Source organism: Cucumis melo, chromosome 3 (assembly GCF_025177605.1).
Source record: "Cucumis melo cultivar AY chromosome 3, USDA_Cmelo_AY_1.0, whole genome shotgun sequence".
Lineage (NCBI taxonomy): Eukaryota > Viridiplantae > Streptophyta > Magnoliopsida > Cucurbitales > Cucurbitaceae > Cucumis > Cucumis melo.
Window position 1 is genome coordinate 12,085,111 of NC_066859.1, and position 17,618 is coordinate 12,102,728.

General features: G+C 34.8%; 1 protein-coding gene across 1 annotated transcript; it reads right to left on the minus strand.

Annotated features, from left to right (window-relative positions):
• Window positions 1-11,733: 11,733 nt before the first annotated feature.
• On the minus strand, window positions 11,734-15,972 carry LOC103488655 (40S ribosomal protein S15a-2-like). Its single transcript, XM_008447480.2, has 4 exons — window positions 15,723-15,972; window positions 15,464-15,622; window positions 12,948-13,108; window positions 11,734-12,094 (listed from the first exon to the last, which is right to left on the minus strand). Exons 2-4 carry the CDS (start codon window positions 15,591-15,593, stop codon window positions 11,996-11,998), a joined length of 390 nt encoding a protein of 129 aa, XP_008445702.1. The 5' UTR covers window positions 15,594-15,622; window positions 15,723-15,972; the 3' UTR covers window positions 11,734-11,995.
• Between the last annotated feature and the right edge of the window lie 1,646 nt (window positions 15,973-17,618).

Consider the following 17,618-nt stretch of genomic DNA (forward strand, 5'->3'; position numbering starts at 1 on the left):
TTATGAAGGCATCGAGTCTAGTAAAGGAAGTGGACCATTTGATGAAGGAAAGAGATAAAATTCTAGAAGTATTAAAGGCCAATTTGTTGAAAGCACAATAGTGAATGGTAAAAAATAACCCAATGCCAAGCGATGGGAGGTGCAGTTTAAGGTACATGATTGAGTTTATGTGAAGTTGCGCCCATACAGACAGTCCTCTCTAAGTCGTTTTAAGCACCCCAAATTAGGCTCTAAATTCATTGGTTCTTTTATGATTATGACCAGATTGGTTCGGTTGCATATCGCTTAGCACTTCCAAAGGAATCGCTTATATCTACCCAGTTTTTCATGTTTTTGTTCTTCGCAAGGCAGTGGGTTCAAACAGACCACTCTTCCCAATTCCATAAGATTTGGTTGCTGATTTATCTATACAATTGTCTCCTGTAGAAGTGTTAGGGGTTCGCAAAACGAGAGAAAAGGATGACATCTTAGAAGTCTTGATCCGTTGGGGCAATGGTACACCAGAAAGTGCAACTTGGGTACAAGCCACTCTTACTCAAGAACAATTTTCTGAATTTCACCTTGAGGACAAGGTGGCACTGGGGGGGAAGAGTATTGATAGACCTCCCATAATAAAGGTGTATTCACGTAGAGATAAAAAGTGGGAAGAAGAAAGAATGATTGAGAGTTAGTAATTTTTCAACTGTGTGAACCCTTAGGAATGTGTTTGTTAGAGTGGGGCCAAGTATATATTTTGTAAATTCTCTTTAGTATTTGCCTATTTAGGTATCTAGTATGGTAGAGGAGGGTATCTTTTTCCTTAATGATTTTGGTGTAAAATTCTCGATAAAGAAGTGTGGAGAGATTGAGGAGCTCTCAAATCCTTCCCCCGTTGATAAATAAATTTTGAGGTTGAGGTCTAACACTCTTGCCTTCCCTCTTGTTAATTTCTTTGTTTCAAAGGAGTTATGACAAAGAATATATAATGTGAGATGTAGATCACTTGAATTTGCAATGCAAAGACTGTGAAACACAAAGTGAAGTCTCACTTTATATAATTCTAATAAGTTTGAGATCAAATGTGATGAGAATATCTTTGAATCAAACTTTAGGTAATAAAATTTAAATTATACAGTTATTCCATTTCTCCAATGAAGAAAGAGAAGAAGGAGGAAGAAGAAGATCAAAGGCCATTTTTCTTTTATGGTAGAATCATAGTTATGTTTCGTACCACATAACTCTAAATTTAGATGAATTTCTATGGTCTATATGGGTTATAAAAAAATCATCCTAATTAGCTTCTTGCAAATGGCTTGTGTCTTTACTCCAACTTCTTTATGAAAAATGATTTATAATTATAAAGTCAACGCGTTCATAAGAAGGAGACACTCTCCTTATAATAATATCCTATTATTCAACTTTGAAATGAATAATTAATGAGAGATTAGTTCTTTATTCTTCTAGAACTGATGACCTAAAATTATTAAAAATTTAGAGTTGAACGTTGTTGAATGTTTCATCGTTTTTATGGACTGGACCTATAAATGGGTGATTTGGTCATAGATTTTCTTAGAGAAAGATACCTAGCTAGGCTAGAGATCTGAGGTATCAGTTATTTAATTAAAGAAAATCCAATATGGAAGAAAATCATAAAGAAATCATGGTACAGTCTTCCAATTCTGAAGAGGGCGATGAAATTAGGATAATGATCTCACCGGTTGTCGAAGAAAATACACGAAAACACTATGAAGCTTCAAAGGTTGGCTCCATCCAAACATTGAGGAAACTCATTGAAGAGGACAAAGATATGGTTCAAAGTGTTGTGATCTTTTGTTCTGATGATATTGAGAATCCTTTACATTTAAATTACAATAGTCCTGATGAGCTAGCTAGCTCCCATGGTCAATGCCCTCCAACAAACTCCTCTTCACTTAGCTTCTCAAAATGGCGACATGGAGATGGTTTGAGTTTTGCTCACAAAAAATATGAGTACTTGCTTGGTTCGTGATTTTAATGGCTTGATTCCTCTCCACCATGCAGTGATTGGTGGGCATGTTGAGATGGTGAAGGAATTGATTCTTGTAAGACCAAGATCTATGTGGACAAAGCTAAAAAATGGTCAAACTGTTTTGCATTTATGTGTTGAAGATAATCATTTGAAAGTCATGAAGTTGTTGATTGAAATATTTTATTTGTACCATGATGAAGATTTTCTTGACATAACTGATTACAATGGACATACCATTTTGGATATGTCTCTGAGATTGAAAAGATTCGAGGTACGTAATTGAAAGCCACCTTTAGCTATGTGTTTTTTTACAACAACCGGCGAAGTCATGAATTTCTAGTTACTAGTATACACTTAGATGCCAATTAAATTAAATTGTTAGTGATGACCTACAATTAATTTAGCTCAATTAAAATAAAATTTAAACGTACATACATATGTTTATGGTTCTTTGAAAATAGTGGTAATTAAACATAAAATATCTTAATTTATTTAATTTAATGAAAAATTAAAGTCCTACCAAAATTTAAACAAAATATTAATTAAATTGCAAATTTGATTACTGATATTAAGAAAAAGTTGAAATCTAATTTGACGGTTTGATAGATTTCTCATAAATAGTTTATATAATAATTTATTATGACTATTTATGAAGATTTTATGAGATGTACAAACCATTACGAGAATTAAATTCTAACGTTTAAGATCTTAAAATCCTTCAAACTATATGGATTGATATCGTAAAAAGTTAAAATTTGTGTGCGTAAATGTTGGAATATTTACTCACAATTCAAAAAATGAGCTTGAAAGATGTACTGGCAGTTCCAAATGTGAACATTCAACTAAGTAAAAGAATGGACGTCCAAGAAGAAGAGAAAAGGGCAATGGAAAATTTGGAAGAAGAATCTAAAATACAAAGGGGATTGGCTCCAAGAAGTGCAAGGCACATTGATGTTGGTGGCAACCTTGACGTTTCAAGGCGCGATCAATCCTCCCGGAGGGACTTGGCAACAAGACCAAGAATTGACTAGTTGTAGATGGAAATAAGGACCAGCTCATATGGAAATTCAAGATGTAGGAACTACAATAATGACATGCAAGCTCTCCAAATCTACACAAGTTATTTCATATCAAATTCAATATCATTCTTTGCATTAGTCGGTGTGATTTTATTGATCGTGAGTGGGTTTCCTTTGGAAAACAAGATTTTTTGTTGGTTGTTGACAGTAGTCATGACTATCGTCGTTGTATTCTTAACATTTGCATATATAGATGGAATGACAATAGTTTGTAAGAATAAAACTGCTCAAAGTTACTTATTGGATTTGCTTCATGTTTGGTATGGGTTGGTAGTTCTTTGTTGCATTATATTTCCCTTTTTCATTTGGTTGCTCAAAAAGTTTTTTCGTGTATTGGTCGCCTCTGGATATATAAATTAATTTCTACGATGGTTAGTTCATTTCAATTGTTCCATTAAAGATATAGATCGTCGTGAAGAATTGTTGAGTGCACTTGTCACAATAGTCAAGTCATTTATGAAAAAGATATCTTGTAGCTATTTGTATCTAACTAAAACAAATATTATATTTTACAATTTCTTTTTCTTTTTCTCTCACTCTGTTTTTTTTATTGTGCAAATACGTATGCATGCATATGCAACAATAATATATATAAATGTATACAGACGCAAATTCACTTTGGCTTTAGAGACTTAATTTAAAGCTTCACGAGAATATCAAAATGAGTGAAAAAAATCTAAATTACAAATTTAATGCATAGATTTTCAATCAAGTATTTTATAGATCATTGAAAAAGAAAGGCGGTCATTCTTGGCCGAAATTTGAGAAATTAATTTTATTAATTTGTAAAAAGGATTTACAGTGGAAATGAGATTGATTTGGGTAAAAAAATGAAAAATATGAGCGGTTCTCTTTTGCTTACAAGGCAATATTAGGCTTAAATAAGCCAAAGGTTGGTTAAAGAACGGGACACGCGCCCGCATTGTTTACATAACTTTTCATGCTCAATTTATGAGGTTCAAGGGCCTTCCTTATCCCTCTCAAAATTCTACTCGTTTTTCAATTTAGAAATTTTACATAGAATTGTATTTGAGCCACTAGGGATGTTTGGAAATAGAAGGTCAATCCAGATTGACTACTCATGTGAGATTACTGTGCTCGACCTCGACCTTAGCCTTCGGGATCAAAGTGGTCCAATTGGGTCTTAACCTAATTGTCTTTTATCTGTATTTATTAGGAACTCTCCCGGGCATATTTCCTACCACATTTGGGTTCGTTATAATATTAGGTAACACACCTAGTTTATCTGTATTCAGGTTTGTTCAATATCGTATTAGGCAATATATGATTCCATGGGTCGGTGTTGTCATTGTCCATCGAGATAACTGATAGCAAGTTAATCATGATTTAAAACATAATCCTTCTCGTAGTTCATTAGAATGATTATGCATTTTGCATATCCACTCACACATGCTTAAACAGATGATGCTTCTGCTACTTTTGTTCGATCATTATAGAAATTTTGAAAGATCTTGAAGAAGAAGAAATTAAACATTGCCATCGTTCATATTGTAAAGTGAAGTCATCATAATACCAAAGGTTGTAAAGCTAATTTATGTAATTTCATATATACAACCTAATTAAAATTCATTGTACCTCAATGATAAAAGTGAGCATCAACACCCAAAAAATCGATCCAAACAATCGAAACTGAACGAACCGACACCCGATGGTTGGTTTTATGCAAAATATGGTCGGTAGTTGGTTTAAGAAAGAAGTTTTGAAAAATCAACCATAACCGACCAGAAATTAAAAAATATTATATACATGTATATTATATATAAATGTAATATAGATATTCTTTAATAATTATGAATTCTGGCAAACCAAGTTTTTACAAATACATAATTCATAAGCCCACTAGACCAGGGCCGCCGCCCACATTACTTTTGTTTTTTTTCTTTTTTTTGGCCGCTAATGAATGGAATAAAAAATGAAAAATAAAAAATAACAGACTTTCGGTAGCTCCCGCCCCACGCCCTTTGGCCTTTCTTCCATCGTCTTCATCCACAGACAACCTAATTGTCGTCGTCGGTTGTCACTTCCCTCCGTCCACCGTTGTACATCAACTTCCTTCCCTCCGGCCAGAAAACTAAATCGATCGGTCGATCAGTTCAATATTTGGTCGATTGGTGGTTGGTTTCTAGATTGGTTTTCGATGGTGGTTTTTGTTCAAAATCATCCCTGCTTGATCAATGATCACCCCCACTTCAATGATGACACATTAACCCTCCCTTTTCAATCACTGTTCATTTTCATTTCGTGTATAATCTCAAATGAACAAACATTTCTTATTCACCTAAAGTAGAGGTTAAAAAGAATTTAGGTTTAATACAAAAAAGTCAACAAGAATAAGTTAACAATATCTTCGTTTCTTGTTAAACTTTCTCTCGTGCTATTGAGACTCACTGCTACTAATGACTTTCATATCTTACCCAACTTTTTAACACACACTGCTCACACCTCTCGCCCATTAATGTAACTTACATTATTGAACTCTACACAAACCAAAACCATCCAGTATTTCAAACTGATTTGATACTAACATATTAAATATTGTCATTTTTTCTTTTAAAATCATAATATAGTATGTCTAGGCTTTATCTTAGTTTAACACGAGGGGTAGGAAACCAAGACTTTTAACCCCTAGTATAATAATATATGTTTAATCAATTGAGGTAGTTCAAGTCGTTCAATTTGGTCATAGCTGTGTATTCACTTTTTCATTAAAAACTATTTCGCATCTTATTTATCTATTAAAATCATTGTATCATTTCTTTAAAGACACTTGGGGTAAAGTTAGTCATGAAGCCCACAATATAATAAAGTTGCTAAGTCATGAGATTGATGTTAATAAGTCGTGAGAATCAGTAGATTTATGGATTTTTTTAGGTCAAACAAAGAGTAAAATTAATAACTACGCTTCATCCCAATAAGTTCCTCCCCTCGAACACCTACAAACGATACAGCACTTGCAAACTATTATCAACATCGTGGAATAATATAAAATAAAATCTCAAATGCTTATATGAACAAAGAAAAACAGCCTACTTACAAACATTGATCGTAGAAATTCAACACATTCAACAATGAAAAGATGAGAAGTTTGAATCTTCTCTACCTTTCATCTCTGTAAACCAACCCACCAAATTATGTTCGTTTGCTTCAATGGGCCTCACCAATTTTAAATTTTAAAGGTGGGATTTTATCAATTTCCTTTACAATCGCTATATTAAACAGAAAAATAGATAGAGCATCATAAAATTAATTAGAAATATAAAAGAGTATTATAATAATCATTCAAATTTGATTCGCATAACATAGAAATGTAAACACAATCAATCTGTTTACTAATTCGACACAAAGAAGATGTAATCACTTAAACAAAGTGGTAAAAGGCACAATAACCACACACAAATTGAAGAAAATAAAAGAAGAAAAAAATAGAGAGAAAATGGCAAGATTTTCCTATTCCCACTCTTCTATTCTATTTGTTAGAATTAGGGCCCAGCCCATTGAAGAGATTTATTTTAAATATTTTTTCCTTTTTTTTATCTTTTTATATATATATATATATATTTTTAATTTATTTCCCTCTTGTCCCGATTATCAGAAAATAATAAAACTAAAAGCATCGTGGTTTTTTTTTTAGTTCTCGAGTTTCCATGCAAGTCTTGGTTTCATGTTTATTGCTTTCAATATGGTATCGTATAAGAGAAGTAACAACGAAACCCTAGAAAAAAAATTTAGGAAACACCTAAACCAAAACAAAAGTTACTGCCGCTGTTGCCGTGGACACCACCCTAGAAAAACTACTCCAACGGATTCAGACGCCGCCGATCTATCCAATGGGCCAACCCTCGCCGTCGTCCGTAAAACCATCCGGCCAAAAACCACCTCTCGCGTCGCCTCTGTCAGGCGTATGGGCCCACGCGCCGCTGTCCGTTAATCTCACCGCCCATCCCCTTCGCTTCTACGCGCCATCGCCTGTTCAACTGTCTTACCCTTTCGGTCATCCGCCGCCCATCGCCGCCGAACAACAAACTTCAAAACTATCAAATCTGTACAGTAATGCAAATCTGTCCGTTGACCCTTTACAACAACCTTTCTTCTATAGGATCTGTTGACCAACACCATAACAGATCGGGGATTGAAGCGAGCGAGTCATCAACACCCTCCGATTATGGACAACCATATGTTTGTGGTCTCAGGATTAACCAAACCTACGGGAGAGCTGCTTTTGAAGTTGGTGCATCTTTTGGCATAGTCTAAATCGATTGATCTACCGAAGTATTCCAAGAACCCAATACTTCGCTTCCTAACGTGCCTTCAAATTATATAACTAACTCTGCTGTCTTTAGTGCTTGATCTTTTACCCATGATAATGAAAAGAATAATGGAAAACCAATTCTCGTTTGTGAGCACTGTAAGAAACAACGACATACCAAGGATCAGAGTTGGAAACTTCACGGTTGGCCCCCAAGAGGTAACAAATGTTCCTCCCACAAGCAACAAAACTTAGAGCGTATCGATGTTAGGGAGACTGCCAACACCTCTTAGCCAACCGGCAAAACCAACTCTCATACTCTAAGCGCCATTGCTCAGTTAGGTATGTCTCAGTCCCTCGGTCTTATTAGTGTTGATGGGAAGAATCCTTGGATTTTGGACTCAGGGGCCATAGATCACTTGATAGGTTTTTCGGAGCACTTTGTCTCTTATATCCTTGTGGCAGTAATGAGAAAATCCGGATAGTCGATGGCTCTTTAGCCCAAATTGCTGAGAAAGGACAAATAGTTCTCTTTGATGGTTTCTCCCTTCAGAATGTTTTGCATGTGCCTAAACTTTCTTACCATTTGTTATCTATTAGTAAAATCACCCGTGAGCTACACTATAAAGCTACTTTCTTACCTGAATCTGTTTGTTTTCAAGACTTAAGTTCGAGGAGGACAATTAGCACTACCCAAAATAGCAGGGGACTTTACATCCTTGATGATGATACCTCCAGTAGTAGTATCTCTATGACTAGTTTACTGTCTTCTTATTTTAACACTTCTGAACATGACTTTATGTTGTGGCATTTTCGATTGAGTTACCCGAACTTTACTTATATGAAATATTTGTTTCCCCATCTCTTTCCTAAAATAGATGTCTCCTTGTTATCTTGTGATGTATGCATTCGGGCAAAACATCAGGTTTCTTTTCCTTCATAACCATATAAACCCACACAACCGTTTACCCTTATCCATAGTGACGTTGAGGTCCCTCCAAGCTCACCACCTCATCTGGGAAACGGTGGTTTATAACTTTCATTGATGATCATACCCGTCTTACCTAGGTCTACCTTATCACCGATAAATCTAAGGTTTCCTCTATTTTCCAAAACTTTTATCACACCATTGAAACATAATTCCATAAAAGATTGTTATTCTTTGGAGTGATAATGGTCGAGAATTCCAAAACTATAACCTTAGTGAATTTCTAGCCTCCAAGGGGATTTGTTCACCAAAACTCGTGCGCCTACACTTTTCAACAAAATGGAGTGGCCGAGCGAAAACCGTCAATTTTTGGAAGTAGCCCATTCCCTTATGATTTCCACTTCCCTTCCTTTATACCTGTGGGGAGATGCTATTCTTACAACAGCTCATTTAATCAATAAAATGTCTTCTCGTATCCTACACCTTCAAACTCCCTTAGAATGTCTTAAGGAGTTCTACCCCTCTACTTGTCTTGTTTCTGAGGTTTCTCTTTGTGTGTTTGGGTGTACTGCTTATGTCTATAATTTTGACCCTAATCAGACCAAATTTACCCCTCGAGCTCAAGCTTGTGTGCTTGTTGGGTATCCCCTTCACCAACGTGGTTATAAATGTTTTCACCCACCGTCCAGGAAATACTTTGTCGCTATGGATGTTACTTTCTGTGAGGACCGACCCTATTTTTCCATTAGCAATCTTCAGAGGGAGAGTGTGAGTGAAGAGTCTAACAACACCTTTGAATTTATCGAACTACTTCTAGTACTATGTCTGACATTGATCCTCATCCTATAATCCTACCCACAAACCAAGTTCTTTGGAAAGCGTATTACAGGAGGAATCTCAGAAAGGAAGTCAAATCCCCTACAATCAGCCACCGGTTCCAATCCAAGACTTCAAACCTCCTCGAGATCAAGGTATGGAGAACCCTATTGAACCTTGTACTAATAATACAATGAATGAGAATGACATGTCTGATGTTGCGGTTCTTGAAAATGTGGAAGAAAAGAACAGTGGTGATGAGACTGAGGTCAGAACAGAAACCCGTAACAATGAAGCTGAACAGGGTCATATAGGGAAACTTGACAAGCATGATCCTTCTCTAGATCTTCCTATTGCACTAAGAAAAGATACTAAGTCCTGTACAAAACACTTCATATCTAATTATGTGTCATACAAGAATATCTCACCACTGTTCAGAGCATTTGCTGCTAGCCTTGACTCTACCACAATACTGAAAAATATTTACATTGCTTTAGAGTGCTCTAAATGGAAGAATGCTGTCATGGAAGAGATGAAAGCTCTTGAAAAGAATTAACACTTGGGAGATTTTTGCTCTACCTAAGGGACACAAGCCGGTGGGATGCAAATGAGTGTTCACTCTCAAATATGAAGCAGATGGAACACTTAACAGACACAAGGCAAGGTTAATTGCAAAAAAATTTACTTAGACCTATAGTGTTGATTATTCAGAAACTTTTTCTCCTGTTGCTAAGTTGAATACTGTTAAAGTCCTTTCTGTTACTGTAAACAAAGATTGACCTTTATATCAGCTGGATGTTAAAAAAATGATTTTCTGAATGGAGATCTAGTAGAGGAGGTTTACATGAGCCACAGGTTTGTAAACTCCAGAAATCCTTATATGGTCTAAACAGTCACCCAAAGCATTGTTTGACAGATTCACTACCTTTGTCAAGTCCTAAGGGTCAAGGACACTCTAATCATACTTTATTTACAAAAGTTTTCAAAACAAGAAAGATTGCAGTTCTAATAGTTTAGGTAGATGACATCGTTTTGTCTGGAGATGATCAGGCAGGAATCAATTAACTTAAGCAGAGAATGGGTAATTAATTTGAAATCAAGGATTTAGGAATGGAGGTGGCCAGATCTAAAGAAGACATCTCTGTGTCTTAGAGAAAATACACCCTTGATTTGTTAACCGAGACAGGTATGTTGGAACGTCGTCCTGCTAACACTCCTATTGAATTCAACTGTAAACTAGGAAACTCTGATGATCAAGTTCCAGTTGATAAAGAACAATATCAGCGCCTTGTGGTAAATTAATTTACTTCCATACTCGTCCTGATATTTCTTTTGCTGTGAGTGTTGTCAACCAGTTGATGCAGGCTCCCTATGAGGAACACATAGAAGTTGTCAAAAGAATTCTAAGATACTTAAAAATGATACCTGGTAAAGGTTAATGTTTAGAAAGACAAACAGAAAGACTATTAAGGCATATACTGATTCGGACTGAGCAAAATCTGTTGTTGACAGAAAGTTTACCTCTGGTTATTGTACCTTTGTTTGGGGCAATCTTGTAACTTGGAAGAGACTTGGAAGAGTAAGAAGCAAAGTGTTGTGCCCAAGAGCAGTGCTGAGGCCAAATATAGAGCTATGAGTTTGAGAATATGTGAGAAAATTTGGCTCCAGAAAGTCCTGTCTGATCTTCATTAGGAATGTGAGACTCCGTTGAAGCTCTTTTGTGATAATAAAGTCGCTATTAGTATTGCTAACAACCCAATTCAGCATGATAGAACTAAACATTTTGAGATTAATCAGCATTTCATCAAAGAAAGACTTGACAATGGAAACATATGCATTCCATACATCCCTTCGAGCCGATAGGTTGCTGATGTCCTCACCGAAGGACTTCTCAAACCAAACTTAGAATTTTGTGTTAACAAATTGGGTCTCATTGATATTTACCTCAACTTGAGGGGGAGTGTTAGAATTAGTGGGCTTAGTCCAGTGGGAAAATTTACCCTAAATATTCTTTCCTTTTTTTTTATCTCTTCATACTTTTCTATTTATTTCCTCTTGTACCTATAGTATGATTATCAGAAAATAATAAAACTAAAAACATCATGGTTTTCTCTCTCGATTCTCAGGTTCCCACGTAAGCCTTGGTTTCGTGTTTATTGCTTTCGGTACTATTTATTGTGTGTTGCGTCAACATGCTTTTGAAAATAAGAGAATAAGAGAATATGCATAATACAGGATTTACTAATATTTAGAAGCAAATTTATGGTGTAAATAATTGGAATATGTTACCCTACTAGAAATTTTCCATGTAAACAGAAACTTTTACCTCATCAACTGAACTATAAAAGGGACATAAATCAAACTCAAACCTTCAGAGTAAACAAAACATGCCCTCGACCAACATCATCTTGCAATAAATCCGCAGCTTGCTTTAGTCCTAACAAAATAGCCCAGGTATTGCTAAATGTTAATCATATTATTACCACTTTTCAGCTGAGAAATATCTGCCTCTTTTTTCTTCTCTATTCCAATGTTAGTTATTGGCAAAGTAAGGCCCCGTATAGGTTATATTGGACTCGTTACTAATGAATAGCAATAGCCTCATTTTCAACTATCTCATTCACAGGCATCAGGATTGCAAGAAGTTAGCAAGATATTGTATAAAGTTTTTCTTTTCATTTTCTGAAAGTTCAAAACTGATATTATGCTTATATTCCTGGAGGGAGCAACAACACTCAAAGAGAGGACAGCAGTACCTGCCTTCTATGACACTAATGCATACACCATTTTGATTAGATAATACAAAATCAAAAGGCCACAAATAAGAAAACTAAGCCATAAGAAGATCACAATGCAATATGGGAAACATTTGAAAAGAAAAACTCATAAATCAAGGAACAGCCAAACAAGGAGGCTCTCTAATGAAAGAATCCAAGAACCTGACCCCCAACATTCCTTTTCATTGCCTCTTCATGATCCAAGATGCCTTCTGGAGTAGTAATCACAACATAACCCCACTGTAGGGACGAAAGTAAAATATTTGGTTAATATAAACAAAATAACCAGTTCCAAGTATTCATCCAGTCAGAATAGGCTATATAGAAATCACAAAATTGCCCCACTGCAGACAAAGTGGAGAGGTTGGAGAGTGAGAAATTTGGTTAAATAAACAAGACCTACTCGGGCCATGTTTCTTAGCAACTAAGAATGCGGACATAAAATTTTGACGGTTATGTTTATTTAGCCTTTCAACTTCAAAAAGTAAAAATTAGGCCTCGTTTGGTAACTATTTTGTTTTTTGTTTGTGAAAATTAAGTCTAGTTCCTCTCCATTTCTTATAATGATTTGCATATTTCTAAAGTACAATGGTTGAATTCTTAGCCAAATTCTAAAAACAAAAACAATATTTGAAAGCTAATTTTATTTTTGTCTTCAAAATTTGGCTTGGTTTTTTAAACCATTGGTAAACATAGATAACAAAGGAAAAAAGTTGGGTGAAAGTACCCTTTATAGGCTTAACTTTAAAAAACAAAAACAAAAACAAAATGGCTACCAAACGAAAACAAAAACAAAATGGCCACCAAACGGGGCCTTAACCTTTATTTTTTTTGGAATAAAGAATACGGGGCATTAACCTTTTTTTTTGGATAAAAAAAACGCGGCCTTAATCATTTGTCTCTAAATTTTGAATTATGATCCTACATTGTCTTTGCCAGACTATAATCTTAACTTAATGGTATGCATATTGACCATATTGGTTGAGCTGATTCAACATGGGTAGACAAATGACCAAAGAGGACAACTAGATATAATAAAGATTGACTGTTGAATCCATTCAGATTTGAAAGCAAAATATTATGGTTAAAACACCTGAAGTGTTGGAAGTGTTCGTAATCTGTAAGCTTCAATATCCTTTGCCTTGATGTCCTGCCTGTAGGTGAGTGCCTTGCAATCCTTGATCCTACCTTGCAGGTCAACTGTTATCCTTCCAACTCTTTGTGGATTGTGAACTTGATAGTCCTTGATATATCCTTTACATAAAATTTGAAGACTCCATAAATGAAATGAACTTACGGAGTATATCATTAATATGAAACACTTTATAGTAATAACGTATACATTTACAGTTGATTTTTAAGAAAATGTCGGTAGCATTACAACCGTCAATATTAATGGTGAACAACTCAATGACATCAAAATAACAAATAAGCAAAGTCTGGAAAAGAAAGTGGTATACCTATTTTCATAACATTTCAGATGGAAAGGATACATACTAACCAGCAAACTAATGTGTTCACATTATATAACTTCCAATATTGCTAATATTTGGATTTTTCCCCTCCCTGTTCCATTAGAGTTACAATGGTTTCCAACGTCGGTAATAGTACCCTAGGATAGGCAGATATCAAACTTTTGGACTACAAATGACTTGCAATTCAATCATAATTTTTAATGATAAAGTTCAATTCAAAATGAGATGATCAGTTAAATTGAAGATGTATTCAGCAAACTTCCTGCCCCCTGCGTTAGATCCTAGTAAAATCTTCAATGAAGCGTTGAAAATATAGCCAAGGTCATTTCAATTATAGCCTCCAGCTATACACACTGGAAAATCTTCAATGAAGCGTTGAAGATATAGGCAAGGTCATTTCAATTATAGCCTCCGACATGGTAAACATAGAAGTAAAACCATCCAGATTGCATTCTAATCAATAAGGAGCTGGATGAAGTTATAATCTAGAGTGTAAGGCCCAAGGTTGTTTCAATTTTCTGAATATTGTACATCACACAAGAGGTTTAAAAGTCAAATTCCACAGCAGCAACAAATCTACAATTAGGCCCAGGGAGAAACACATCTGATCAAGTAAAAAGTAATGGTATTTTAAAAGAAAAAAACAATTCAGAATCCTTAGGAGCAGAAGTTGATGGAAGGTTCATCGTATTGGATTTGATGATAGTAGTTACCAACTTCTCTGCTATGAAAAAAATAGCGAATGGAGTATAAAAGGTTTATATCTCCACAATGAAAGCTTTTCAAAAATTTTAACTTCCAGTCATTCTAGGCTAGTTGATGTAGTAGGAAGAAGGTATTATGGTCAAATCCTTAATTTATTAGGATTAGAATTAGTTTCTTTGGTTTATTAGGATTAGGATTAGTTTCTTTTATTATTTAGGATTAGGATTAAGTTTCTTTTATTAATTAGGATTAGGATTAGTTTGTTTTTGCTAAAAATAGCAGACTTGTCTTCTTGTATTGACAACTCTTAAAACATTAATAAAATTCTCTAATTTGGTTTTCAAATTCGTATCAAAGCTCCAAGAAACTTGGACCTGATGGTGGGAAGAAGGCCTACCGGCAGGCGGCAGTGACCCCTTGACACCCTTCAAAGAGGCGGAGCAAACAACCGCCCTATCATCAAAGACATTGACCCGACACTTGAGGTCAATCGAAAGCTCTATTGATGGTATCTTTTGTTTACTTGAACGCAAAAATGAAGAACAATTCTCTACAGAAATGAAGATGAAATTTGGCTACACTAGTCCTGGATGGATCGCAATTTACGCAAGAACCAATGAAGGAAAAAGAAGTAGCAACGTGAAGTGGATGTTTTCATGATTCTTTCACCAATTTTCCTTTTTTGAATTAACTTTAAATGTCCAAAACTCTCCTAAATGGATATTATTGATGTTGGATGTGCCAAGAAGCCTCCATTCGACCAACTTACTTTTTTATTTTTACCTTCATTTCCATTTTAAAACTCGAGGACAGGTTTTTTTTTTCTTTGGGAGGAATAGAAATGAAGTAGCAGGAATAGGGTATTATGGTCAAATGCTTAATTTATTAGGGTTAGGATGAGGATTAGGATTAGGATTAGTTTCTTTTATTATTTAGGATTAAGATTAAGTTTCTTTTATTAATTAGGATTAGGATTAGCATTAGTTTGCCTTTGCTTGTCATCTCGTATTGACAACTTCTAAACATTAATAAAACTCTCTCATTTGGTTTACATCACATGTCAATAACAACTACATATCAACAAGTAGCAATACAATCACAGTAAAATGCAGTGGAGGCAAGTTGACCAACTAAGCTTTTTACCAAAAGGAGATATGGAAATCATTTTGCAATTGAAATGTTTATTCATTAACAGAATATTCACAAAACAACCAAATCCAGGGAAAAAAAACAAGATCAAAGGCGTAGAAAAATATACAAAGTAATCACGGATATCTCAACATGAAGGAAATGCCAATATGAATCTATCACTTGACGGCATGAAGTAAAACACCGGAGCAGAAATTCTAAGCAATAAATACGGCGTAAAGGAAAGATAAAAACCCATGTCAGTTCAGCAACCAAAAAGCTAGAGAAACGCAGGTCTTACCATGATCTTTCATGACTTTCAGAAAAGAAGCCATGACAGTGGAAATGGGTTTCAGTTCCACCATAGATTTTCCCCTCCTCTCAGCATTGACAATAGCTCTTAATGCGTCGTTCAAAATCCTCCTTCCCATATCTTACGGTACACGAAAATATACAAAACCTGAGATCAAATTTCATCTATCATCTACATTACCGAGAAAATTCTAACGCAAGACAAGTGGAAAAGGAAAATTGGGAATGGAAGTTGATTGTAATTTAACCTGCGGCCTGTTTGAACACCGGGGGAGCAATAGTTGGGTCAGCCCTAGGACGATTCGAGAAGTTAGTGATCGGCGGAAGAGAGGAAGCGGCAGAAGAGTCAGTTTCGAGCGTTCACTTCAGTACTATGGGGATTATGGTTTTTTTTCTTTTTTTTTGAAGGGCTAGTTTTCAAAAATCCCAGAATATAATTTTGTTGCAATGTTTTGTGAGGGAGGGAAGAATTGTACGGAGTGCTCTTTATTTGGCCCAAATCAAATATAACACCAACCTATCGACGGATCTTTGGACTTCTATTTACCTCATGCATCAAATAAAATTTGGGATATAGCAATGTTTCAGGGGTAATTTTGAAATATAACAAAATCATTTTTTTTTTTTTTAGCAAATGGCTTATGATACGTGCATTGTATTTTATAAAATACATTTGCATAGTGTACTTATTTTGTCCCTCCGATGTGATTAATGTGTTATGCATTTATGAGTGTATAATTATTTTCAACCTCTTAGAGATATAACAACCCCTATCCTAAACCTCCTCCTAATATCTAATATCTCGGGATTAAATTAGTAAAATTTAATAAACTTGTTTGAAGATTTTAACAATTTTATTAAATTTTACTAACTTTAAAATAATTAAATTATTATTTTTTATTGACTGAATTTCAACCCTTGATTTTATTTCAAAATAACCTTAATTGGTTAATTTCAACCCTTAATAATTAGTAAACTAAAATTAGTTTTCAAATTAGATATTATTTTATTTTTGAAATTTGAATTTTAATGAAATAATCAATATGTCTTTATCTTGTCGACTGAACTAATTTTCTGTCACGAACCATAACTTTTAAGAGTCTTGCTGTTAGGACTTTTTTGGTTAAGCTAATCTTCAGGTAAGAGATTCTCCTACAAGACCCTCGTAATGAAGTTAAGAGTTTGCATGTCATTTTCCTATTATGCATTAATGTAGCTAAAATGCATAATGTATTGATGATATATGTTGATGTCTGATAGTTATGACTGAGTTATGTTGAGGATGATGACTGATTTATATTAATGTTAATGCATGAAATATTAATCACATAATTGAGAGCGTTATGATTAATTTTCATGTCATGTTTATGATGTTATGATGTGCTACATGCTATGGATAGAGTCTTTTGTTAACTTTATCTATTAGAGTCGTACCCACATGAGTGTCCCTCGGGATCACCATCTTTTTATGACTGTGTGATCCGACGGGATCACCTGTCTCATGAGATGTTATGTATATGAGTGCTCCAACAAGGTCACTTATAGCTTGAGTGTCCTAGGTGTTTTTTTTAGTTCACCAAAGACCAGTTTTGTCCTAGGTGTTCTTTTGGGTTCATCGAAGGCCAGAGATGTTCTTACGGGATCATTAGATTGCGTGTGTTCAGGAATGCTAGTTTAGTGATACTTCTTTATAGGAATCTAATGGGAAGTTAATAGACACCTAACGAGACTAGTAGTAGGTCTTTTACTAAGTATATGTTTATACTCACTCTTTCTATGTTTAATCTTTCAGGTAGAGGTAGAGGTAGAGGTAAGGGTAGATGAAAGTCGGGAATGACAAGAAGTGACCGTGACGTGTCATAGGGAAAATTTTTGCTTCCGCTTTTACTTTGCAATTATGATCTTAGTGTTCTTTGGTATTCTTTGACTATTTTTCTTTAAAAGTAGATAGGGCCCGAATTAGTAGTTTATTTTAGATTTATTTCTACATTATTTATTTATTTATGATTTTAATGAGTATTTGAGGTTTTCATTTAAAATTAGTGTTATTTTCCATTTTGGTTAAGAAGGTTTTTATTTTCTTTTAATATTTTAATAACCTTAGCTTAATATAAAAAGTTGGGTCGTCAGACTAACATCCAAGG